The 26236-nt window shown below is 43.7% G+C and overlaps 1 protein-coding gene across 1 annotated transcript in view; it reads right to left on the bottom strand.

Annotated features, from left to right (window-relative positions):
* The window catches only part of gap43 (growth associated protein 43), a 199226-nt gene extending 173462 nt beyond the window's left edge, over positions 1-25764 (bottom strand). The window contains exon 1 of the mRNA XM_078409125.1: positions 25609-25764. Within this exon, the coding sequence (XP_078265251.1) occupies positions 25609-25632 (24 nt within the window). The 5' untranslated portion in view covers positions 25633-25764. The remainder of the gene's footprint in view (positions 1-25608) is intronic.
* Between the last annotated feature and the right edge of the window lie 472 nt (positions 25765-26236).

Here is a 26236-nt window from a genome sequence, read left to right as displayed (position 1 = left end):
TAGCGGAGTGAGGGGGTATGGGGAGAAGGCAGGAACGGGGTACTGATTGAGAATGATCAGCCATGATCACATTGAATGGTGGTGCTGGCTCGAAGAGCCGAATGGCCTACTCCTGCACCTATTGTCTATTGTCTAACTAGGTGCTAACTCATTTGAAGTGGGCCTAGTTGAGTCAGGTCCCCAAAGTTACATCAAGCTCTTGAAAATGACACAACATTAACGTCAACAATGGACTATGGACGGCCTTTGGTTGCACTAAAGACTTGGACGTTTTTGAAGTAATAGAATCATACCCATACAGGATGGAAACAGCCCAACTTGCCCACGCCGACTAAGGTGCCCCATTTACTCTAGTCCCACCTTCCCACGTTTGGCCCATATCCCTTTACAAGGGTGTATCCAGGACTTGAGAGCCTGAGGTATAGGGAGAGATTGGGCAGGCTAGGTCTTTATTCCGCAAGGAGCGCAAGAGGATGAGGGCTGTTCTTGTAAAGGTGTATAAGATCACAAGGGGGATAGATAGGGTAAATGCAGTCTTTTACCCAGAGTAGAGGAATCAAGAACCAGAGTACACAGGTTTAAGGTGAGAGGGGAAAGATTTTAATAGAAATCTGAGGGGCAATGTTATCACACAGAGGGTGATGGTTATATGGAATGAGTTGCCAGAGGAGGTAGTTGATGCAGATATTATAACAACATTTAAAAGATATTTGGACAGGTGCATGGATATGAAAGATTTAGAGGGATGGTGGGACTACTGTAGATGGGACACCTTGGTCGGCATGGGCCAATTGGGCCGAAGGACCTGTTTCCGGGCCGAATGACACAATGACCACATCTATTCAAAAGTCCCCGATTGTCAAGTGATATTTTATTTTTTCACGAAACTCAATTATGTTGTGCAGAGAATCATGCTGGACATAATTTCTAGGTAATGGTCTTTTTCAAATAGTTCCATGGGTTTTTTTTGATAAATTATCGTCAGAAGAGGAAAAAGAGGGATGAGAATATGAAGAGCATGGGAGCAAACAAGATATACTTCTCGCTTATGAGGTGATCTGCTCGTGCTGTTTCCCCTTCATTATTGCACAGCGTGGTCTGTTTACATTTTGTGCTCAGTCCAATGACAGTATTGGAAGAACAGCCGACTGAACCAAAACACCACCTTTATAACAATCTTCAACAGAATTGATTTTTTAGTGTGCAGGAAGGAACTGCAGACACTGGTATAGACCACAGATAGACACAAAGTGCTGGAGTAACTGAAGAAGGGCTCAGACTGAAGAAGGGTTCCGACCCAAAACGTCACCTATTCCTTTTCTCCAGAGATGCTGTCTGACCCACTGAGTTATTCCAACACTCCATTCTATCTTCATGTTGAATCTTTATCTTTGATTAATACTATTCATACTATTCTATTACTATTCATTCATTTTTCTCCCTTATTAATTCCTTCTACTATCTGCCCTGCAGTTAATCTTTCAAAGAGTGACCGGATCTTTAAGCTATTTCTTGATGCTTTGCCTCTATTTTTATTATTGAAATTATTGGCTGATGACAGCAAGCGCGGAGCAGAAGTATTAAATGTCACCATTTACTGAAGGTGAGAATTCCCATTCAAATGACTCATACTCCTTATTGAGACCTTTAATACTTTTCACAGCTTTGGTTTGATTTATTTTCCCAGGAGTAAAAACATATCCTAAAAGTAAGACATCAGTGCAACTGCAATAATATCTATCTATCTGTCTGCCTGCCTGTCTGTCTGTCTGTCTGTCTGTCTGTCTGTCTGTCTGTCTGTCTGTCTGTCTGTCTGTCTGTCTGTCTGTCTGTCTGTCTGTCTGTCTGTCTGTCTGTCTGTCTGTCTGTCTGTCTGTCTCTCCATATGTGTGTGTGTGTGTGTGTGTGTGTGTGTGTGTGTGTGTGTGTGTGTGTTTGTGTGTGTGTGTGTGTGTTTGTGTTTGTGTGTGTGTGTTTGTGTGTGTGTGTTTGTTTGTGTGTGTGTGTGTGTGTGTGTGTGTCAAATTCCTCAGCAAATCCTAGATGTGGTATCCTAGATGAGCTATTCTTCACAGGTAAAATTAGCTTCAGAAATGCATTTCATACTTGTAGCCTCTTGGCCAAAAATAGGTTGTGAATAGTAATGAGGTGTGACTGCCACTAGCGTAGCATTTATCATTATGTTTTTCTGTCGTGTTTGTGCAAGTCCATGTGCCTGTGATGCTGCTCAAAAGCAAGATTTCCATTGTACCTGTACCTCACCATATTTGTCCACATGAAAATAAGCTTGACTTGACAAGGAACTGGAGATGCTGGTTAGCAAAAGTGCTTGAGTAACTCAGGCAGCATCCCTGGAGAACATGGATAGGTAACATTTCAGGTCGGTAGAATGGGGGTCGTGGGGGTGAAAGAAAGCTGAAAGTCTCGCCAGGGATTTTGCCTGTCCCACTGAGTCACTCCAATACTTTGCGTCTTTTTTCATGTCTTGTGTCTTATTTTGCTTTGACTTGACATGACGTTGACCATGAAATGGCAAAAGAACCAAAGTATCCAAAGGACCCTTAAGGCCATCATATACCGTACGTAGATGAATGGGCCCTCGCACGCTGTTGGAAATAAAGTCCTATCTTGAGATCAACCTCGTAGCCTAATGTTTTATGTAGCACCACCATTGGACAGGTACATGGACAGGAAAGGTTGAGTGGGATTATGGGCCAAACATGGGCAAGTGGGACTAGTGTAGATGGAGCACCTTGGTCGGTATGGGAAAATTGGGCCGAAGGACCTGTTTCCATGCTGTATGACTCTATGATTCTATAACAACAGGGCAAAATGGAATGTATCCAGAACAGATTACAAAGTTCAAAACCAGGCATGAGAAATTGTGGAACATCAGAGATAACAAAACTGATTTCGACCGCATCTGTATCTTAGTTTCACTAAGTCCCCTTTCATTATCATCAAGCTAAGGGGTTCAATGAGGTGTGTAGAAGAGTGCATCAGGTGCATCCTCTGATTGGAAATGCGGTTTAGTTTGATTTAGTTTAGAGATACAGAGTGGAAACAGTCCCTTCGGCCCACTGAGTCCATGCCGACCAGAACGGGTTATAGAGTCATAGTCATACAGTGTGAAAACAGGCCCTTTGGCCCAACTTGCCCACACCAGCCAACATGTCCTGTCTACACTAGTCCCATCTGCCTTGAGTTGGCCTGTATCCCTCTAAACCTGGCCTATACATGTATCTAAACCTGTCCGATCCATGTTAAAGCCTCCTACACACAGTTCAGTCCGACACACGAGGGACAATTTACAAAAACCAATTAACCTACAAACCTGCATGTCTTTGGAATTTGGGATGAAAGCAGAGCACCCGGAGAAAACCCACAAGGTCACAGGAAGAATGTACAAACTCTGTACAGGCAGCACCCGCAGTCAGGATCGAACCCGAGTTCCTGGCACTGTAAGGCAACACCTCTACCGATGCGCCACTGTGCCGCAAAACTGCATCACACACTTAGTGAGATACGGCGCGGAAACAGGCCCTTCGGCCCACCGAGTCCGCACCGACCAGCGATCCCCGCACACTAACACTGTCCTACACGCGCTAAGGACAATTTACATATACACCAAGCCAATTAACCTACAAACCTGTGCGTCTTTGGAGTGTGGGAGGAAACCCAAGATCTCGGAGAAAACCCATGCAGGTCACGGGGAGAACGTACAAACTCCATACAGACAGCACCCATAGTCGGGATCGAACCCGGCTCTCTGGCGCTACAAGCGCTGTAAGGCAGCAACTCTACCGCTGCGCCACCGTGGCCGCCCATGCTAAACAGTGGAAACGACGCACTGGGAACACAGCTAGGTAATCCATCAGAGAATGGATTAGACCAATGGTTCAAGTCCTCCCACACCTACTTGCGTATGGTCACAGATAATTGAGCAATTAATGGAGGAGGAAGCTCCATTATCATTCCCACACTCGATGATGGATCCACTATAAAAGTGCAACAAACAAACTGAAGCAGTTTTATCTATCTTTAGCTCAAGTGCCAAGAAGGGTCGTGCTGAGATATTTAAATTGGACTTGTTTTGAGCATATTTTAAGCAGACGCGTGTTACATCTGTTGTGTGTCACTGCTAGACTTGGCAACATTGTTCAGGGGAAGCACGACCCTGCTAGCCCCTCACCAGCCCCCACACCTCGGCGTGTCCCTGGCATGACAGAGGGCACCATTCATTCAATCCAGTTCCCTCCACGTAATATCAAGAAATGGTTCAAACCAGTTGATGCAGCAAAAACTGTTCCCCAGACCTGGGCAGCAGAGGTTGACGAGCTGTTTGAAAGCATAGAACGTAGGACAATGCAGCACAGGAACAGGTCTTGCAGCCCACCACCTGCATGGTACCAAGTGAACGACACAGTGGCGCAGCTGGTACAGCGGCTGCCTCACAGCACCAGAGACCCGGGTTCCATCCCGACTATGGGTGCTGTCTGTGTGGAGTTTGCACGCTATCCCTGTGACTGCATGGGTTTTCTCCAGGTGTTCTGGTTTCCTCCCACATCCCAAAGACTTACAGGTTTGGAAGTTAAATGGCTTCGGTAAATTGCGAATCGTGTGTAGGATAGAACTAGTGTATGGGCGACACTGGTCGACACGGACTCAGTGGGCTTAAGGACCTGTTTAATAAACTAAAATACACTAAATGCCAAAGACGTGCGGGTTTGGCCTCTGTAAAATTGCCCCTAGTGTGCAGGGAGTGGATGAGAACGTGGAATAATGTAGAACTATTGTGAATGGATGTTTGAAGGTTGGCGGGGAGTGGGTGGGCCAAAGTGCCTGTGTCCATTTTGTGCCTCTAAACTAAAACTCCAAACCAAGTTAAATTAATCTCCTCTCTCTCTGCATGTGATCCAAAGCCTTCCATTCCATGTGCCCATCTGAAAGTCTCTTAAATGCCACTATCATCGCTGCCTCCTTGGTGAATACTGTTACAACATTGGCATTTACCCAACAATATGATAAATTGTCCAGGCTCACCCTGTTTATTAGAAGCAGAGCAAATATAAACCCCATTTATCACAACATCGGATTATTCTCAGACATCAGCGAACTGATGGAAGGTTTCAACTGCTTTGCTATTCAATGGCATGTGCCACTAATTGGCTCCAATTTGCATAGTTTGTGCTCTGCCAAGATTATTCAGTTCAAGACCACATAACTGTTTGGGTTCAAATATAAATTTTGGACCCGACTTCCATAAAACACAGAGCAGTAAAGCACAGGAACAGACCCTTCAGGCCACAATGTCTGTGTCGAAGATAATGTCAAGATAAACTATTCTCAGCTGCCTACACGTGATTCACACCCCTCTATTACCTTTAAGATTTAGATTTAGAGATACAGCGCGGAAACAGGCCCTTTGGCCCACCGAGTCCGCGCCGCCCAGCGATCCCCGCACATTAACACTATCCTACACACACACTAGGGACAATTTTTACATTTACCCAGTCAATTAACCTACATACCTGTACGTCTTTGGAGTCTTTATATACAAGTGCCTATCTAAAAGCCTCTTAAACACCACTATTGTACCTGCCTCAACCACCATCTGTGGCAGCACATTCCAGGCACACCCCACCCTCTGTGTAAAAACCTTACCCACACATCTCCTTTAAACTTTGTCCCTCTCACCTTAAAGCTATGCCCTTTAGTTTTTGACATTTACACCTTTGGTAAACGGATCTGACCGATTATCTTCTCCACGCCCTTCATATACGTCTATCAAGTCTCCCCTCAACCTCTGGCTTTCTCGAGAAAACAATCCAGGTTTTTCCAAATCCAGGAGGCATTGTAGTAAGTCTTCTCCACCCTCTCCAAAGCCTTGGGTCACTCAAAATGTGACCCTACCAAAGTCTTGTAGAGCTGCACCATGACCTCCTGGCTTTTATACTCAATGCTCCGACCAATGAAGGCCAGCATACCGTACGCCTCCTTTACCCACTCTGTGTCCTTGTGTTTCCACTGTCAGGGAGCTAAGGACATGGGCCCCAAGATCCCAATGCACATAAATGTTATAAGCAAATGTAAGTCCCTGTGCATGAAGTGTAGCCTTTAGAAATCTGAGTAATCGTGAAGTTAGTGAGAATCGGAAGGAAACTTCTCCATTGTCTAGACAAAAGACAAAGTGCTGGAGTAACTCAGCAGGTCAGGCAGAATTCCTGGAGAACATTTTTGGGTGACATTTCAGTTTGAGACCCCTCTTCACTAGTCTAGAGCATAAGAATTAAAGGACGTACATTTCAAAAGGAGATGAGGAAGGAATTTCTTTAGGTAGAAGGTGGTGAATTTGTGGAATTCATTGCCACAGACGGCTGTGCATGCCAAGTCATTGGATATTTTTAAGGTGGAAATTGACACGTTCTTGTTCAGTAAGAGTGTCAGGGGTAATGGGGAGAAAGCAGGAGAATTTGCTTGAGAGGGAAAGACAGATCAGCCATGATTGACTGTTGGAGTAGACTTGATGGCCTAATTAAGTTCCTGTATATGGCCTAATTCTGCTCCTATAACTTATGAATTTATCACTCAATCAATACTTCTGCTCCTATGATATGAACTTCTGAACTTTACTTCATCTTTGTTTCAAAACAAAGGAAGAATGTTTCGAATGCCAATCATTCTAATGCTTGGACATTACTTCAGGAATTATTTAGACCATTTACCACAATCCATGCACATTTCCCCCCTTTATTAGCTTTGTTAATCATCGACTCTCCACCATGTCGTACAGGTTTGTACACTCCAAAGACGTACAGGTTTGTAGGTTAATTGGCTGGGCAAATGTAAAAATTGTCCCTAGTGTGTGTAGGATAGTGTTAATGTGCAGGGATCGCTGGGCGGCGCGGACTCGGTGGGCCGAAGGGCCTGTCTCCGCGCTGTATCTCTAAATCTAAATCTAAAATAAAAATGTCAGAGGTGGAGAATCAGTCTAACGGGGGGGGCTCCAACCCAAAATATTGCCAGTCCGTTCCATATGTTCCTCCAGCGCTTTGTAATTTTCTGAGGATGTTAACGGATAGTTGACGAGTGTACAGTTTCATTGCCAATCCTTAGATGAAGACACTATTCTTGCACAATATACCTCCACAATATTCAGGCCTGGGCAAATAAGTGACAAATAGCATTAATCTCACACATGGCCCAGACAATGACTACCTCCTCATTCTTACCCTTGGCATTCAATAACATTCCTGTCATTTAATTCTGTGCCCTATGCCTGTGCCACTACAAAGTGAATTTACAGAAAACTGCTTCAAGTACCAAATAAGTCAGTGGGGGGGGGGGGGGGCACATTATTGGCAACAATGCTGAATACAAGCATTGATCAAGATTTGGATCAATCTAACAATGATCAGATTTTAAGTAATCGAGCCGCAAACGAAAAACTATGGTTACAACAGAAAACGATTGACCTCCTAATGCACCAAAGCCTTTATCTCATCTACTCATGCAACCTAGATGTTGGATGGATGAGAACTTATTTTGCAGAACTCTCATCTGAAGAAGGGTCTCGATCCGAAATGTCACCCATTCCTTCTCTCCAGAGATGCTGCCTGTCCCACTGTTTTACGCCAACTTTTTGTTGGATCTTCTGTTGGATGGATGAGTTGGATTTGAGTGAGTGTGTTTCCAAGGGCATTGAGGAAATTCTGAATGATCCAAGACACAGCAATCTAGTTGATTAGAAATGTTCTCACCGCTCAAAACTTTCATGTCCTCTATCATTACGTAAGACTGTGTTGGCCCAGTCGATCACACCTCACAATGAAACACGCACCCGCCTCTGCAATGCACACTTCTTGCTATTTTCTTCCAATGACATCCTAAAATGGACACACAAGGAACTGCAGATGGCAGAATCTTGAGCAAGAACACAAAGTGCTGATGGAACTCAGCGGGTCAGGCAACATCTGTGTCGGAAATATCCAGGACACATCTTGGATTGGCACCCTTCTTCACACTGATAGTAGTAGGGCAGAGAATGCTGTAGAAGAGAGGTGGAGGCAGGACAAAGCCTGGCAGGTGATAGGTGGATGCGGGTGAAGGGGGGGGGGGGGTTGGGGGTTTGGTTGAGGTGAAAAGGAGACAAAGGATGTCAGATAAGGAGAGGAGAGGAGTGAAATGTAAAACCAGAGGGAAAGAGATAAAGATGGAAAGGAACAAGAAAGGGAAAAAGCGGGGATAAAAAGAAATGAAAAGCTCAGGGATAGGAGATAAGTGTACAAAGCAGAGCAAAGGAGCAGGGCAATTTGGAGGTGGGGGCTAGTGGGAGACTTAGTAAGAGGGGGGACCACAAGGAAGAGAGAGAGATTAGACAAAAGACAATTGGAAATGTGGAATTCAATGCTCATAATGTTGGGTTGAAAGCTAGCCAAGCGGCATATGTGGCGCCATCTGAAAGTTTTCATTTATATTTTTAGTTTTGGAGATGCAGTGTGGAAACAGGCCCTTAGGCCTATTACGCCCGTGACAACCAGAAGTCACCCATACATCAGTTCTACCCTACACACTAGGGACAATTTACAGAAGCAAATTAACATAAAAATCTGCACGTCTTTGGAATGTGGGAGGAAACCGGAGCACCCGGAAAAACCCACGTGGTCACAGGGAGAACGTACCAATTACATTAAATAAACAACACCCACAATCAGGATCAAACCTGGGTCTCTAGTGCTATTAGGCTGCAACTCTACTGCTGTGCCATGGTGCCACCCTTCCCTATATTTTGGCTGCTTTTAGTTTAATTTAGTTTAGTTTAGTTTAGCTTAGTTTAGCTTAGCTTAGAGATGCAGAGTGGAAACAGGCCCTTCGGCCCTCTGCACTACCTTCTCCACAAAATGGCTACCTTCTCCATAAATTTTGTCAGTCGTCCTCAATCACCCCAAGTGTATGCTCATGTCAGCCAACCTGTTGTTGCTTTCAAAGTCTATCAACAAGGAACTGCAGATGCTGGTTTACACAAAAGTACACAATGTGCTGGAGTAACTCAGCGGGTCAGGCAGCATCTCTGGAGAACATGGATAGGTGACATTCCAGGCCAGGATCCTTCTTCCGACTGAGTGTGGCTGGGGGAGGCGAAAGAAAGCTGGAAGCGAGAAGAGGCAGGACAATAATATGGCAGGTAATAGGTGAACACTGGTGAGGTGGGGTGGGGGGGGGGGGCGGGGGGGTGATAGGTAGATGGTTGGAACAGGCCAGGAATAAAAGCAGAAGGTGAGAGATACAATTGATGAGTTGCAAATTGTGAAGCAAGAGGAAGGAATGTAGTGGGCGAGGGGAGAAATATGTGGGAGTCTCAGTGGGGCACAGGAAGGGAGGGCAGAGAAAGCGGGGGTGGGGGGCAGAAATGGGATGGGGGTCTTTTGTCATGTTATTTCAGTTAAGTATCTTACCATCAGGAGAGGATGTGGCCCAATTTAGTTTTAGTTTAATTTAAAGATACAGCGCGGAAACTGGCCCTTCAGCCCACCGAGTCGGCACCAACCAGCGAGCACCCCGTACACTAGCACTATCATAGACATAGAAAATAAGTGCAGGAGGAGGCCATTCGGCCCTTCGAGCCAGCACCGCCATTCATTGTGATCATGGCTGATCGTCCCCAATCAATAACACATGCCTGCCTTCTCCCCATATCCCTCGATTCCACTAGCCCCTAGACCTCTATCTAACTCTCTCTTAAATCCATCCAGTGATTTGACTTCCACTGCCCTCTGTGGCAGAGAATTCCACAAATTCACAACTCTCTGGTATCCTACACATTCTGAAGCCAATTAATGTGGGAGGAAACTGGAGCACCTGGAGAAAACCCAGGCAGTCACAAGGAGAACATACAAACTCCCTGCAGTCAACACCCCTAGCCAGGATGGAACCCGGGTCTCTGCCGCTGTAAGGCAGCAACTCTACTGCTGCGCCATCGTGCCTCCCTCTGTTAGCATACCTTTAATCTTACTCTCTTCACACCACCTACTTCTGCTAATCTGTTGGAAACTCAGTGGGAAAGAAAATTCACATTGTGATAATCACTCCCCGGCAGCCACAGTGTGTGTTATTTAAGATTTTCAGGCCTTTAATGCAATGTCTGTGAAGGATTGCGAATTAGATGCATGCCTGGATTTTGAAGACACTATTCATTAAATCTTTCTTTCAAGCACCCCTTCAAGCTGCAGGTTACCTTTTTTTCTGCCTTGGCCTACGCGATCTTCCGGTTGCCAAACATTGTAACTCCCCTTCCCATTCCCACACTGACTTTGCTGCTGTGCACCTTCTCTATTGCCAGAGTGAGACCAAACGCAAATTAGAGAACCACCACCTTGTATTTCACTTGGGCAACTTACAACCCAGCAGTATGAATTTGATTTCTCTAATTTCAAGTAACCTTGCATTCCCTCTCTCTCTCTCTCTCTCTCTCTCTCTCTCTCACTCTGTCCCTCCCCCACCCCAGTCATCCTGTGAATTTCACTGTTCATGTCCTTTCATTATCACCTCCTCCACAGCTAACAATGGACCATTGTCTGCTCCTTGCCATCCGTGCTGGCTGTGATTTCCCTCTCCCCTGACTCTCGGTATGAAAAAAGGTCTTGACCCGAAACGTCACCTATTCCTTTTCTCCAGAGATGCTGCCTGACCCGCTGAGTTACTCCAGCATTTTGTGTCTATCTTCAGTATTATCCAGCATCTGCTGTTCCTTCCTAAACACTATGGCTTTTTTTTCATTACTGCCTTTTGCTTGAAAATCCGCCCAGACTTCATGGAAGATTTGATAAAGATTGCCACTGTCTCCCACCTGAATTGTCTTAATACCTATTCCTTGTGTGGCAAACTGAGATTCACATATCCAGTTGTAGGACTCTTTCTCCTTTGGTTCAAGAAAACATATTTGCTTCAGCAAAAACGAGCATATCAGCATTTGTCCATTGGCAGCCATTTTCATGTCAACTTACAAACGCTTCCTTTTATGCCATTGCAGATAACAGATACAGGGATGGTATTTGCTCGTTTTCTGAAAAAAAAAGCTTTGCAATAAAAATTACAGTAGTAGAATCAGAACTGGAGAAAGATTATTTACGAGGTCTATGAACAGTTATTTAACAGCTCCTGCTCTGCCTTAGTCATGGTAATAATATTGACTGAGCAGCCTATAAATTCAGTAGCTGTCTGCTTAAGGTGCAAACGTGCCCAGTAAACCTTTTATACAGGAAGAGTGAATGTATTTCTGGTCTTAAATATATTACCTGCCTTATCGGTGAAGGACAATATATGGACAGGTTATGTTTTCACATGTTCGCGAAGTGTTTAATACCAGTTTGAATCCTACATTTCAAGGCTGATGCTATGCCTACAAAATCAGACTGTGCACAATGCGACCTTTAGGGATAAGCTTTCTACTTTTGACTAGAATATGGTTCTGGGTGAAGGAAGATATTTTCCTCTATCTCAGCATTTTTTGAGCTCAGCTCTCAAAGTTCCTCTCCTCTCCTGTTACCCCTCACCCAACCCTTTAATGTTCAGTCTAAAGAAGGGTGCTAACCTGAAACATTGCCTGTCCATGTTCTCCTGAGATGCTTCCCCAGCACTCTGTGTCTTCCTTTAAAGTTCTCGCTCTCTTCTGTGCTAGAAATCTGTTCACAGCACAGCAACCCTGATGAATATGGCAGAAGAGATCACTTTAACTTGGCATCATGTTCAGCATGCACAATGTGGGTTGAAGGGCCTTTTCCTGTGCTTGCTGTTCTAAGTCTAAGTTATAAAACCTGATATATAAACGCAGCAATCTTCAAAATACATATGTAAACAACGTTATTACCAATCTTGAAACATAAAGAGCCAAGTTCCAACAGGGAGTTGAGAACGAATATTCACAACATCAAGATAGCATTTGACTAAGTGCGACATAAGTTCATAAGTCATACGAGCAGCATTAAGCCATTCGGCCCATCAAGTCTACTCTTCCATTCAATGTGTAGGAGGGGACTGCAGATGCTGGTTTAAACCAATGATAGATGCAAAAAGCTGGAGTAACTCAGTGGGTCAGACAGCATCTCTGGAGAAACGTAATAGGTGACGTTTTGGTTCGAGACCCTTCATCAGACAGAGAGTCAGGGGAAAGGGAAACAAGAGATATGGAAGGCAGACAAGACAGATGGATATTTATTCTAGGTACCTATATCTCTTGTCTCCCTTTCCCCTGAATCTTCGCCATTCAATCAAGGCAGATCTATGTTTTCCCTCTCAACCCCATTCTCCTGCCTTCTCCCCAATATTGTATAGATTTTGTTTCTGTATTTCATCTGATTAGCTTTTAACCTTAAAATAATTAAAGGGAGAGGAACATCAAGGTAATCGTTAAGGAAAATGGATATAATTTTAATGTTTACAGTTTATTATTTTGCATTGATAACTCTTGGCATTATCTTCATACCAGAAGCAATCCTCCCCTCCCCTCCCCCCAACTCCCTATTTTACAGTGATTGTAGGTGGCACAGTGGTAGAGCTGCTGCCTTACAGCGCCAGAGACCCAGGTTCAATCCTGACTACAGCGCCAGAGACCCAGGTTCAATCCTGACTGCGGGTGCTGACTGTATGGAGTTTGTACGTTCCTATTGTCCATTGTGTGTTGGATAGTGCTAGTGTACGAGGTGATTGTAGGTCGGCACAGACTTGTTGGGCCAAAGGGCCTGCGTCATGCTGTATCGCCAAAGTCTAAAGTCTAACGATTCAGCAAATGTAAATATGCCCTTACAGAATTCACACATCGCCACCAAAATTATGAGATAAGAAATAAAATTCACGGAATTCTCGTGAAGAAAAGCAAAAAAATTAATGTGATTTCTTTTTCAACTCACGTTTCTTGAAACATGCGCAGATTATGCGGTTTTGCATTTCGCAATGCGAGCTGTTTTGTGAACGTGTCTCCCACCCTCACTCCCTATAATGGGGGACACATGTATTCACTTCCAAGGGCGGTACAGTGGCGCATAGAATTGCTGCCTTACAGTGCCAGAGATCTGAGCTCGACTACGGGTGCTGTCTGTACAGAGTTTGTACATTCTTAGTCTGACCGTCCCACATTCCAAAGACGTGCAGGTTTGTAGGTTAATTGTGTTCAGTAAAATTGTAAACTATCCTTAGTGTGCAGGATAGTGTAGCGTTAGTGTACCGAGATCGCTGGTCAGCACGGACCTGGTGGTCTAAAGGGCCTGTTTCCGTGCTGTAACTCTAAACTAAATTAAACGATTTGAATGAGTGAATTTAATAATTTAATAAAGACAGAAATTCCATTTTGTGGGGAATTTAAAAGACATTGCCAATAGCTGCAATTACAATATTATTATAGAAATATATCAGCCATCTTCACTCATTGTCTTCCACTTTGGCAAAGCCAAATTATGCTTTCAAACCTGTTTACGAGTCAAAGTTCTTTGTGATCTGATAAATAGTGAAGAAAACATTTGTCACTAAAACAAGGCATCTATTTAAACACCACTCACACTCTGGTCAACTGTTTTTTTAAATCTGTATTACCATGGCGACTGACGTGAGATGAATGTGAAAGGATAAAACATTTCCAATCCAGGATGTTGTGGCAATTGTAAAACAGAGCAAAGCAGGTCAATGTCTGAAGAAGGGTCTCGACCCGAAACATCACATCCCTTCTCTCCAGAGATGCTGCCTGTCCCGCTGAGTTACTCCAGCATTTTGTGTCTAGCTTAGGTCAATTTCTGAGTTTGTAGGAAGATCTGAGAAATAAACCTTTATTATATAGCTTTCCAATGTTACTTTCATTTTCAATTTCCCTTCCCTGCATTACCAGAGCAATCTTCGTGTTACCATTGCCTTGCAGTCTGTGCAGAAATCTTCATGGTATCTACTCAGAGCGTCTGAAATTACAGAAACATAACCTGCATCCTAATTTCTTTATGCATTTTAGTTTAGAGATATAGCGTTGAAACGTGTCCTTCGGCCCACCAAGTCTACACCGACCAGCGATCTCCTTACACTAGCATTAACCTATACACTGGGGACAATTTACAATTCTTACCGAAGCAAATGAACCTTCCAACCTGTACGTCTTGGGAGTGTGGGAGGAAACTAAAGCACCCGGAGAAAACCCACGCAGTCACAGGGAAACCGTACAAACTCCGTACAGACAGCACCCGTCGCCAAGGTCATACCCGGGTCTCTGACCCTGAAAGGCAGCAACTCTACTTCTGCGCTACCGTGCCGCCCAAAAAGGAATTTTAAAAGGAAAATGACTCTGTTCAAAATTGCAGGTTCTGTTCCTTAAAAAGGAAGATGACTCTGTTCCTACATTGTTGGAAAAACTCCTGGCAAACAATTTATTTTATTTCTAGATCTACGAAAATAAAAATAGTTTTATGAATGGGCTTTTTTCAGTACAAAGAGGAATCCTTGAAGTAGAATTGTGTTGTGTTTCTTCAGATTTTGCAACAGGATTATCTAAGGATTTTTATATTTCGTAATACTTGAAATATCAAGTTGACCTGATGAAACTTAAGTTTAATGTGGTCTAGTTTTAAAAGAAATCTTATTGAAATTGTTCGTGCATAGACAAGGGTGCATTTGTTTACGGACAAACTGGCGTGACAGGATGCCACAAATGGTGAAGAACTTCAGATTCCTTGGTGTTAATATTATCAATGATCTGTCATAGACCAGCCACATTGATAGGACAGCCTTTATTTCATGAGCAGACTGAGGAAATTCAACATCTCTCCAGTGGATTTGCACTAACGTCTACACAGGCACCATAGAAAGCACAGTGTGGGGATGCATCACAGCTTGCCCTGGGAACAGCTCTGCCCAAGACTGCAAGAAAATACTTGTTCCATCCCGGTCATTCCTTCTTCTCCCTGCTCCCGTCCAGCAGAATGTATAGAAGCTTGAAAGCACGAGCCATCAGACTCAGGATCAGCTTCATTCCCTCTGTAATCAGGCTTCTGAATGACCCTTCCATAAGCTCGGGTACTGTCTGATTCACCTCAACCCCTGTGTGGACATTGGACTTTATCTATGGAACTATAGACAACAATAGGTTGGTTTTAGAGCAAGATTTAAAAGACATTTGCACAAGTACATGGATAGGAGGGGTTGCGAGAGACATGCGCTAAATGCAGGAGGGTGGGACTAGTGTAGATGGGACATCATGGTCAGCATGGGCAAGTTGGGCCGAAAAGCCTGTTTCCATGCTGCATCATTCTATTGACTCCATAACTAATGCGCTGCATTGCTGAAAACTATATTCTGTACTCTGTATCATCCCCTTGCTCTATCTATTGTACTTAAGTTTGACTTGTTTGTATTTATTTATGATATAGCTAATCTATTTGGATAGCATGCAAAGCAAAGCTGTTTACTGTACCTTGGTACACGTGACAATAATAAACCTAAACCTGTGGCGCAGCAGTAGAGTTGTTGCCTTACAGTACCAGAGACCTGTGTTCGATCCTGATGACAGGTGCTATCTGTAGGGAGTTTGTACATTCTCACTCTGACCATGTGGGTTTTCTCTGGGTACTCCGGTTTCCTCCACACTCCAAAGACGTACAGGTTTGTCGGTTAATTGGCTTCGGTAATTTTTTAATTGTCCCTAGTGTGTATTGTAGTGCTAGTGTACGGAATGAATGCTGTTCGACGTGGACTCAGTTGGCCAAAGGGCTTGTTTCCACACTGTATCTTTAACAAAAGGGAAAAATTTCAAAGCCCTACACACCATCACCCACCACCGACCTCTCTCCACCATGTTATTGCAGAAAGTCACCACTGAACAGATACTGGCATTGCATCGAAGATAAGCACAAAATACTGGAGAAAGTCGGCATCTTTGGAGAAAAGGATTAGGTGACGTTTAGGTCAAAACCCTTCCTCAGACTGGTGTTGCACCAGATCTCTATTCAGTGAACCTACAGATGGGTGGAGGATAGGAGGTTTGGGAGAAGTCGGAGAATTTTGATCGAGAATACTGAAGGTTACCATTAATGATATCCTCTGGCATTGCTTATAATTAGAGAGTATGCACTTTAAAAGACACTCACAAGTAACTCATTAACAGGGCACCGACTTATAGAAATAGATTTCTAATTTCTAATTTGCACCACATCAGTAAATTAATGGTTTTGATTTTTTTTAATGTGTTAGGGATTTTAACTGGAACCCTGGTCACTAATTTATAAGCTCCATGCAAATACATAATTCAATGTAGTTCTCTTATTAAAGCCAGGAAAATAAAATAACTTTAATAATATAGTGAAGAATCACAATGCATTTCCCAGGAGTGTAATCTGGCAAAGATCAGCACCAAGCCAAATCAGGGGCCATTAAAATAGTTGACCGAACCCTTGGTCAGATGAATGTTTTAAGATCCATTTTAAAGAGAGCTAGAAATTCTCCATCCTCACAGATTCATCCCTTTCTGCATCTCTTTATGTCCATGATCCGTGCTGTGCGCTCCTGGTACACTAGGTAACTGTCCCATCTGTTACCATTTCTGACTGGGTCCCAACACCATTTTGCTCAGTGGCACAGCTGTAGAGTTGCTTCCTCACAGCCCCAGAGACTCGGGATCAATCCTGACCTTGGCTGCTGTCTGGGCGGAGGATGCTCGTTCTCCCTGTGACTGCCTGGGTTTTCTCCAGGCACTCCGGTCTCCTCCCATATCCCAAAGATGTGCGGGATTGTAGGTTAACTGGCTTCTGTAAATTATCCCTAGTGTGTAGGATGGAACTAGTGTATGGGATGATTGCTGGTCGACGCGGGCTCAGTGGACCGAAGGGCCTGTTTCCACACTGTATGTCTAAAATTAAACTAAACTGATGGTTTATATGACTGACCCATACTGACTTTTCTGTCCTGGGCCTCTTCCACTATCACAATGAGGCCACAAGCAAATTGGAGGAAGTGCACCTCACATTTCGTTTGGGCAGCTTACAACTCAACGGTACGAGCATTGATCTCTCTCATTTCAAGAAACTCCTGCATTCTTTCCCCTCCCCTCTCCCCCCTCCTCAACCTCAGTTATCCTACTGGTTCCACTGTTCGTATCCTTGTATCCCTCTCATTATCACCTCTTCCCCAGCCAACAATGGACCATTATGGGCTCCACCCACCCTGAGGTCATCTGTTACTGGTCCCGATTTGTTCTGGCCTTTGCTCGCCTCCAGTTTTCTACCCCTCCCTGACCTCTATCTCTCAGTCGGAAAAGGTTGTTCTGACCCAAAATGTCACCTATTCCTTTTCTCCAGAGATGCTGCCTGACCCGCTGTTACTCCAGCATTTTGGGTCTATCCTTGGTATAAACCAGCATCTGCAGTTCCTTCCTAAAAGTAAACTTTTATCTGTGATACAAGAAACTGAACCTTCATGAGTTAAAAACAAAGGAAATGGTTCAACTGGAAGCAAGCAGCCCCTGCAGGATTCCAGTGAGCTCAATCCCTTCTGAGCTGAAATATCACTAGCATCCTCTTCCCCCACCACACCCCATTCATAACAGGTTACATTCACTCCACCTGATGGCAACCCACCTATCTTTAAAGGATTAAGTCCCAACACCTACTCCTTCCCATCACCTAACCGTTTAATAGTCAGCAGGAACTAAATAAACGGCACAAATTAATTTCAACCTGTTCTGGTCTAAAGGCACACCACTGTGGGGAAAAAAACCCCATCTTTCCTGATTAAAGATTACTGAAATGAATTGGGCTGGGCTATGGGGAGAAGGCAGGAGAATGGGGTTAGGAGGGAGAGATAGATCTGCCAAGATTGAATGGCGGAGTAGATTTGATGGGCCGAATGGCCTAATTTTGCTCCTATTACATATGACATGACCTGATGGTAAAAATGTTACTGCCCATTACATTTTGCGTCAGTGATTTTAATTTATTTAGGATAGACACAAAGTGCTGGAGTAACTCAACGGGTCAGGCAGCATTTCTGGAGAAAAAGAATTGGTGGTGTTTCGGGTCAGAACCCTACTTCAGACTAAGTATGGGGGGGGAGGGGGGAATAAACTGGAGGGGAGAAAAGGCCAAAATAAATCTGGGCCGGGAAGAGATGACCTCAGGAAGGATGGAGACCACAATGGCCCAATGTTGGCTGGGCTAACGAGAGGGAGACAAGGATGTGAACAGCAGAACTGGTAGGACGACTATGGATGGAGAAGGGGAAGAGAGGAGGAGAGGGAATGCAGGAGTTACTTGAAATTAGAGAATTGATTTAATTAATTGAATGTTTGGTCAGCCCTGGGAAGAAGCACGTCCAGTTACTTTGTTCCTTCCAATGACATGACTGCTTTCAGTTGAGGGTGCATCATTTGACGTTCACTTCTGATGCACACAAGCTTCAGTTCAGTGAGGGTAACACAGCGGTGCAGCTGGTAGAGCTGCTGCCTCACAGTGCCAGAGACCCGGGCTCGATCCAAACTACAGGTGCTGTGTGTACAGAGTTTGCACGTTCCCCCTGGGTTTCCTCCGGGCACTCCGGTTTCCTCCTCCATTCCAAAGATGTACAGGTTTGTAGGTTAGAAACAAAGTACTGCAGATGCTGGTTTATACAAAAGATAAATTCAATGTGCTTGAGTGGTTCAGCGGATCAGGCAGCACCTCTGGAGGAAAAGGATGGGTGATGTTTCGGGGCAGGGTTAGGGTGAGTCTGAAGATGGGTTGCAACCCAAAACATCACCCATCCTTTTTCTCCAGGTTACAAGGTTAATTGACTTCTGTAAAATTTGCCTCTGGTGTGAAGGATGCAAAGCTGTGATAACATAGAACCAGAGTGTGGGTGACCATTGCTAAACCTCTAAACTAAACATAAAATGCAACTGTGTACATATTGTACTACCTTATTGGATCAGATGCCTTGCTTTAGCATCTTGCTCCTTGTGCAGTATTGCCTGATCTGGAATAAATCTGGAACAGAAATTGAATTGATTTTCATGGCAGTGAACTCTGATCCACCGCTATAAAACAATATCTGAACTACATTTACAACATCCTTCAGGGACCAACTGGAGCTACAATGCACTTAATATGTGAATAACCCTTCGATCGGATGTATCTTACACTGTAGAGGTACAGTGTGGAAACAGGCCCTTCTGCCAAGTGCTTGGTCAGTGTGGGCAAGTTGGGCCTGATGGGCCTGTTCCCACACTCTCTGACTAGGACTCCAAAGGCACCACATGCTGGAGTAACTCAACAGGTCAGCCAGCATCCTTGGAGAACATGGATGGGTGACGTTTGGGGTAATCCCGAACTGAAATGTCACCTATCCATGTTCGCCAGAGATGCTGCCTGGCCTGCTGAGTTACTCCAGCATTTTTTAGTCTTTCCTCAGTAAACCAGCATCTGCAGCTCAATGGTTCAATGGTCCTTTATTGTCACGTGTACCGAGGTACAGTGAAATTTGATTTACCATAGTCATACAAAAAAAGCAAACAAGATGCATAACTACATAAAGATTAAACATAGACTTAAACAGTCACCACAGCGGCGTGTGAAAATCCCGAAGGCACACAGCATAAGTGATCCTACAAGGAACAATGCACTAGCAGCATTGCAGAAGGGATTCGATGATGGCCCATCTGAAGAGGAATGAAAACCATCTAAACCATGGTCTGTGTAGGAAGGAACTGCAGATGCTGGTTTAAACCGATGATAGACACAAAATGCTGGAGTAACTCAGCGAGCCAGGCAGCATCTCTGGAGAAAAGGAATGGGTGACGTTTCGGGTCGAGACCCTTCTTCAGACTCAAACAACGGGCTGGGCACCCGAGCTTCCTGGGAGACGCTAAATCGTCAGTTTCACCAACATTCGCACAGGTAGCGTGCTACAGAGATTACAAAATGATGAAGTAACATAAAGCTAAGGGCTGTGGTGGAACTGCATGTTAATGAAGGGGAATAATACATCCTGAGAAATAGGTTTGCAATACATCCTGGCATTTTCAGCAAATAAGTCACCTTAATAAAGAGAATAGTAATAGTATTGGATGTATGTCAGAGATTAACATTGCTGATGGGTGGTGTAGCCTGCCTGCAAAGTCTGGGCACATGAACACTTCACTCTGGGTCATGAAGTGCAGCAAATGTTGCCATATAATGGCAATGAGAGATTAGAGCAGAAGACGCAGACACAAGGATTTTACTTTAGACTTTAAACTTTAGAGATACAGCGCGGAAACAGGCCCTTCGGCCCACCGAGTCTGTGACGACCAGTGAACACCCTGTGTACTAACACACCAGGGACAATTTACAATTTTACTGATGCCAAATAATCTACAATCCTGTACGTCTTTGAAGTGTGGGAGGAAACATGGAAACACGGAGAAAACCCACACGGTCACGGGGAGAACGTACAAGCTCCGTAGCCAGGCTCGAACCCGGGCCATTGGTGCTCCTGCACATAGTTCATTCATGGCAAGATTGGTGATGATTTGTGTGGGTTTATTACTTATTTTAAGAGAAGAAATACAGCGTACATGACGATTAATGCACCTTAAAGAACTCAGTGGGTGACCTTTGATGCCTTGTTGTGAATGTCACTTCAATAAAGAATGTTTTGGTGACAGCACTACCTTTGTTATTTGCCTTAAGAAGCAGCAAAATCGAACAACCTGCAAGCTGCAGTGCCACCACCATTCCTTCCCCTCTGCTACATTTCCCTCCCCCTCCATTGTCCTTCATCTCTATGGCAGCCTCTGTAGTTACATGGAGAAAGCAATGTAACTGAACTGTCCCACTTCCCTGCATTAATGATTTCGGATGGTGAGGTTTTCTCAATTTAACTGTTATTTTGGTCCCCTTATTCTGCACCAAACATGCCAAAAAAGGGAGAAATCCAACTACTAGAAAATAGTCTTATCGAGATGTTACAGGACACAAAGGAACCATTCAGCCCATTGACTCCATTATAACCATCTGTAAAACAATCCAGTTAATACATTCAACATCACACAAACCAACCTCCCTTCTATTGACTCCTTCTCTATCCCCTCCCCCTTCCCAGTTTTCCTACTAGTCTTCCTGTCTCCGACTACATCCTATCTTTGTCCCGCACCCTCCCCCGACATCAGTCTGAAGAAGGGTCTCGACCCGAAATGTCACCCATTCTTTCGCTCCTGAGATGCTGCCTGACCCGTTGAGTTACTCCAGCATTGTGTGTCTACCTCCCTTCTATTGACTCCATCTACAATTTATGCTGCCTTGGCAAGGACACCAGCATTATCAAGGCGAATCTCATACCTTCTCCCATCAGGCAAGAGTTACAGAAGTTTGAAAATGCATACCTCCAAATTCAGGGAGAGTTTCTTCCCAACTGTTATCAGGCAAATGAACCATCAACAACTAGAGAGGGGCCCAAAGCTAACATATACCTCATTGGAGACCCTTGGACTATCATTAATTGGACTTTACTGGAGTTTATCTTACACTATGTTATTTCCTTCATCCTGTATCTGTACACTGTGGACGGCTTGATTGTAATCAAATATAGTCTTTCCGCTGACTGGGTAGCACGCAATAAAAAGCTTTTCACTGTACCTCAGTGCACGTGACAATAAACTAAACTAAAAATACATTCCTCCATTCCATCCTTCTAGGCCTGCAAGCTTATTTCCTCGGTATCTATAGAAATTCCATTTGATCTCATTGATCATCTATGTATTCACTACCCTTGTAGGCATTGAGTTCCAATTATTGCCATTCACTGTATAAAATACTATTCTTCACATTGGTCTGAATCTGTTGGCCAGATGTGTGATTGTTGATCGTCGTGGACTCGGTGGGCTGATACTGTGTTTCCACGCAGTATCTCTAATCTAAACTCGACCCGAAACGTCACCCATTCCTTCTCTCCTGAGATGCTGCCTGACCTGCTGAGTTACTCCAGCATTTTGTGAATAAATACCTTTGATTTGTACCAGCATCTGCAGTTATTTTCTTAAACTAACCCTAAACCCTAAACACTCAAAGCCACTTCCTTGACCAAGCTTTTATTCATCCGCTCTAATATCTCCACAATCAACATTTTGTTTGATTACTTTTTATGAAGTATGATAGTGCAAGATCTTATCTTAAGTATATTTAATTAATTATATTTCATTATGATTTTATTTACTTTCCTTCATCAGTACTTTTCATCAAGAAGCATATATGATTAACATTGATCCTACGATTGCTGGAGTAACTGGAATGTAGCCAGTTACCCAACGTAGTTCTGTTCAATTAAATTCACAAGGATCTCAGAACTCTCGTAATTTCTTTCCTTCCTTTCTGAAATGTTTCTGGATTCATTCTATTTAGCCATATTATGTTCCTCCAGTTTTCTTCAACTATTTTTTTTACCAAACTCTCCTTAATATCAGACATTGTCATGTAACAGGTAGCACAGTGATGCATCGGTAGAGTTGCTGACTCACAGCACCAGAGACCCCGGTTCAATCCTGATTGCGTGCACTGTCTGTACAGAGTTTGCACCTTCTCCCCGTGACCGTGTCTGTTACCTCCGCGTGCTCCGATATCCTCTCACATCCCAAAGACGTGCGGATTGGTAGGTTAATTGGCTTCTGTAAATTGCCCCTAGTATGTAGGATAGAACTAGTGTACTTGGTCGGTGCGGACTCAGTGGGCCGAAGGACCTGTTTCCATGCTGTATCTCTAAAAATTAACAGTTCCTGGAAAAATGACCTTCACAATATCTCCTACGGTAATAACAATTTGTCATTAGAGTTTAAAGATTTTATTTTTCTTTCTTGCATAGAAATCCCACATTTTATGTTAGTTCTCCAGAAGGTACAAGACTATCTTTTGAATAGTCCCTGAACTCCAGCACTCTAGTTTAGTTTAGTTTAGTTTAGTTTAGAGATACAAGGTGGGAACATGGTCTTCAGCCCACCGAGTCCATGAAAAACCTACGATCACCCGTAAACCATTCTATGTTATCCCACTTTTGCCGACATGCGATCTCCGTACACTAGTTTTATCCTACATACTAGGAACAATTTACAAATTTTACAGAAGCCAAATAACCTGCAAACCTGTACGTCATTGGATTGTGGGAGGAAACTGGAGCACCCGGGGAAAACCCACGCAATCACGGGGAGAACGTACAAACTCCACACAGACAGCATCTGTAGTCAGGATCGAACCCAGGTCACTGGCACTGCAAGGTAGCAACTCCACTGCCTCGCCACAAACACTATAAACTATTCTCCCCAAACTAAGCTCTCAAGTTCCTTCTGCAGCTCCCTTGAAAGAGCAATGCACCGATGGTTTGACAAGATTGCTGTGGGGAACAGATCTAAGTGTCAGAACTATGCAAGTTCTCAGCATTTCAATGATTAAAGCTTGAATTCTAAAGACACTCCTCATTTAAAACCGCTACGCGAGGCTTCAGGAGTCTAAATGAATTTAATTGTAAAAGTGGCATGATGGCCGCTGAAATTCCTGGCAAAAATATTTATCCTACTTAACAACCACACCATTGTTCATCGGTTGCTGGATTTTTTACTTCATCAAAACAGCTTTTCGTCTAATTGTTGATTGTGCTCCATTAAACTCTTGGTTCAGTATTATTCGTGATGTACACCGCTGCATAAGGGCTGATAGCAGTACTGTACTTAATGCGAAAGCGAATGCATTGAACATTCAAGTGGTCTCTCACTCCAGAGCTTACACTCCCTGCAATAGTTTCTTTGACGATGTGCTCTGCATCTTTTATATTAATGAGTCATCCATGTTCACCGTGTGTTTGCGTGTCCAAAATCTAAAAATGGCACCCACAGATTATTTTGCAGACAATAAATAACATTTACAGCGCCAGTAAATCATAGCATGGTTAATTCCAGTTCCATGTTGAATGCACTGCCGAGATTAGCATCAACAGAATTATTTTAAAGTGATTGCTTCAGCAACATAGTAAAGTTACGGAATAATTGGGTTGAAGATTGTGTGTAATCTCTCTTTTTGCAAACCAAGTATTTAAAAAATAATCTTTCATGTAGATTTACTTTCTAATACTGAGGGTGTTTTCATGTTTAATATAACAGCAGGTCATTAAGCTGTGTGAGCCACAAAATCATTTCCTCTTCCTTTATTTCATTCACATTCCCGATGCATCCAAAAGGGAACCAAGCCCAAACTGCATCTTTTGCTGCATTATTTATGTCCCTCACCATCCTTCTCCTGTGATGTTCACATTCCTGTGATCACGTCAGAACGTTTCTGCCTCCCTTGGTTGCATGGCAACTCTTTCTTGCTGAGAAGACCGGGCGTAGCAGAGAGATATGTGTGGCTTCATGGCAGCGCTCTTACTCCTAGCTACTATTTCAAAGGGTCAATACAAACACTCAAATCAACACCTTCAGCCAGGTGAGCCTACACACAAGCATAAGGATAAGGAAGAATAACAATAGAACTTTTATTTAAAATATTCATTTTATTAACAATATTAAACATTAATATTAGTAATACTAAATATTAAATATGGTTAAAAGAAGAGGAGAAATGTCAAATTTGAAATATAACCAGGTCATCCTAACTTTATAAATGAAATAGGTTACATTAATGCACATAGTTACAAATATATATATCAATACCAGTCTATTTTTCTGAGCATCCATGTCATTCTTCTGAATATGGTTCCACCCAATTGAAGCCACTGTTAGAAATGCATGTTGTAGTGTACAATATTTTATATTACTCAAATCACACTGAAAGTGGGTAATAAATGCCCAGCCATGCGATTGTCTGTAATCATACCCCATGGCATCAATGGTGATGATACAACTATTACCTTCTGTCTCCTTTTTCTGTTCGTTTACTTACTTATCTATTTATTTTCTTCTCTATGTTCTAGTAATCCCTGTAAAGCGTCTTTGAGTGTTTGAAAAGCGCTATATAAATGTAATGCGTTATTATTATTATTATTATTATTACTACAATGTATGATGTAAATGCCTCAGTTAAGTTATCTTCCACCATTGGTTCTGACCCCATGTGCATCTTTCTATAGAAAGATACCAATGTTACATTCAGTTTAGAGATACTGCATGGAACCAGGCCCTTTGGCCCGCCGAGTCCAAGCCTACCCTCGATCACCCCTTCACACTAGTTCCATGTTGTCCCGTTTTCTCATCCACTCCATACACACAGGATAATTTTTTGTTTTACAGAAGGCAAATAACCTACAAATTCACGCACGTCTTTGCAATGTGGGAGGAAACTGGAGCACCTGGAGGAAACCCACACGATCACTGGGGTGCAAAAGTCCACATAGACAACACCCGAGGTCAGGATCGAACCCGGGTCTCTGGTGCTTTGACGCAGCTGCTCTACCAGCTGCGCCAACGCGCCGCCCCCATGCTCCTCTGTGCCGCCCCAGGTAGCACTTGTGGCCTGAGTGATTCAGGCGCTGAAGCATCAAGCTGAGCAAAGGACCCTACTAAACCAGCAGACTGCAGTGGCTGTGAGGATGGAATATCGGTATCCGCGTGGACAAACATCGATCGTAAGACAGAACAAGCTGCCCCTGACTTACCTGAATCTTTCTCATTCTGAACATCCACCCGAGGTGTGAGGAAACAGGCAGGTTCTGTAGTCACAATCCAGCACTTGGTGTTCAGCACACCAGTGATGAGTGAAGAGTGGGCGTGCAAAACTCTGGCATAGTGAGAGAGAAATGTAGGCAGCAGAGAGAGGCAGAAAAGGCAGCAGGATGCGAGTCTGAGTGGCTGCATTAATTTTAAAAAATATATCAAGTGAGAAATATGTGGGCAGGAGATTCTGGAGAGCAGTACAGTTAATGAAGTGAGTGACTGGTGGACATTTTGTATGGAAAGTGAACGGTGGACATTTTGTTCTTGCACAGGAAGCTTATATTTGGCGAGCACCAGGAAGCAACATGAAATGGTAGTTCTACCACCAACAGCCTACTCTTGGAAACTTTGGACCTCTTAATAGAATTTCACTGGGGACACAAGGAACTGCAGATGCTGAAATCTTAAGCAAAACACAAAGCGCTGGAGGAACTCAACAGGTAAGGCACTGTCAGGACCATTCTTCAGACTAATTTGAAGGGTCCCAACCCAAAACATAATTTCTCCATTCTCTCTACAAATGTTGCCTGGTCCACTGAGTTCCTCCAGCAGTTTGTACTCTGCAATAGA

This window comes from Rhinoraja longicauda, chromosome 12 (genome assembly GCF_053455715.1).
Source record: "Rhinoraja longicauda isolate Sanriku21f chromosome 12, sRhiLon1.1, whole genome shotgun sequence".
In the NCBI taxonomy this organism is placed as follows: Eukaryota; Metazoa; Chordata; class Chondrichthyes; order Rajiformes; family Arhynchobatidae; genus Rhinoraja; species Rhinoraja longicauda.
This window is presented reverse-complemented; position numbering and strand designations above follow the sequence as displayed.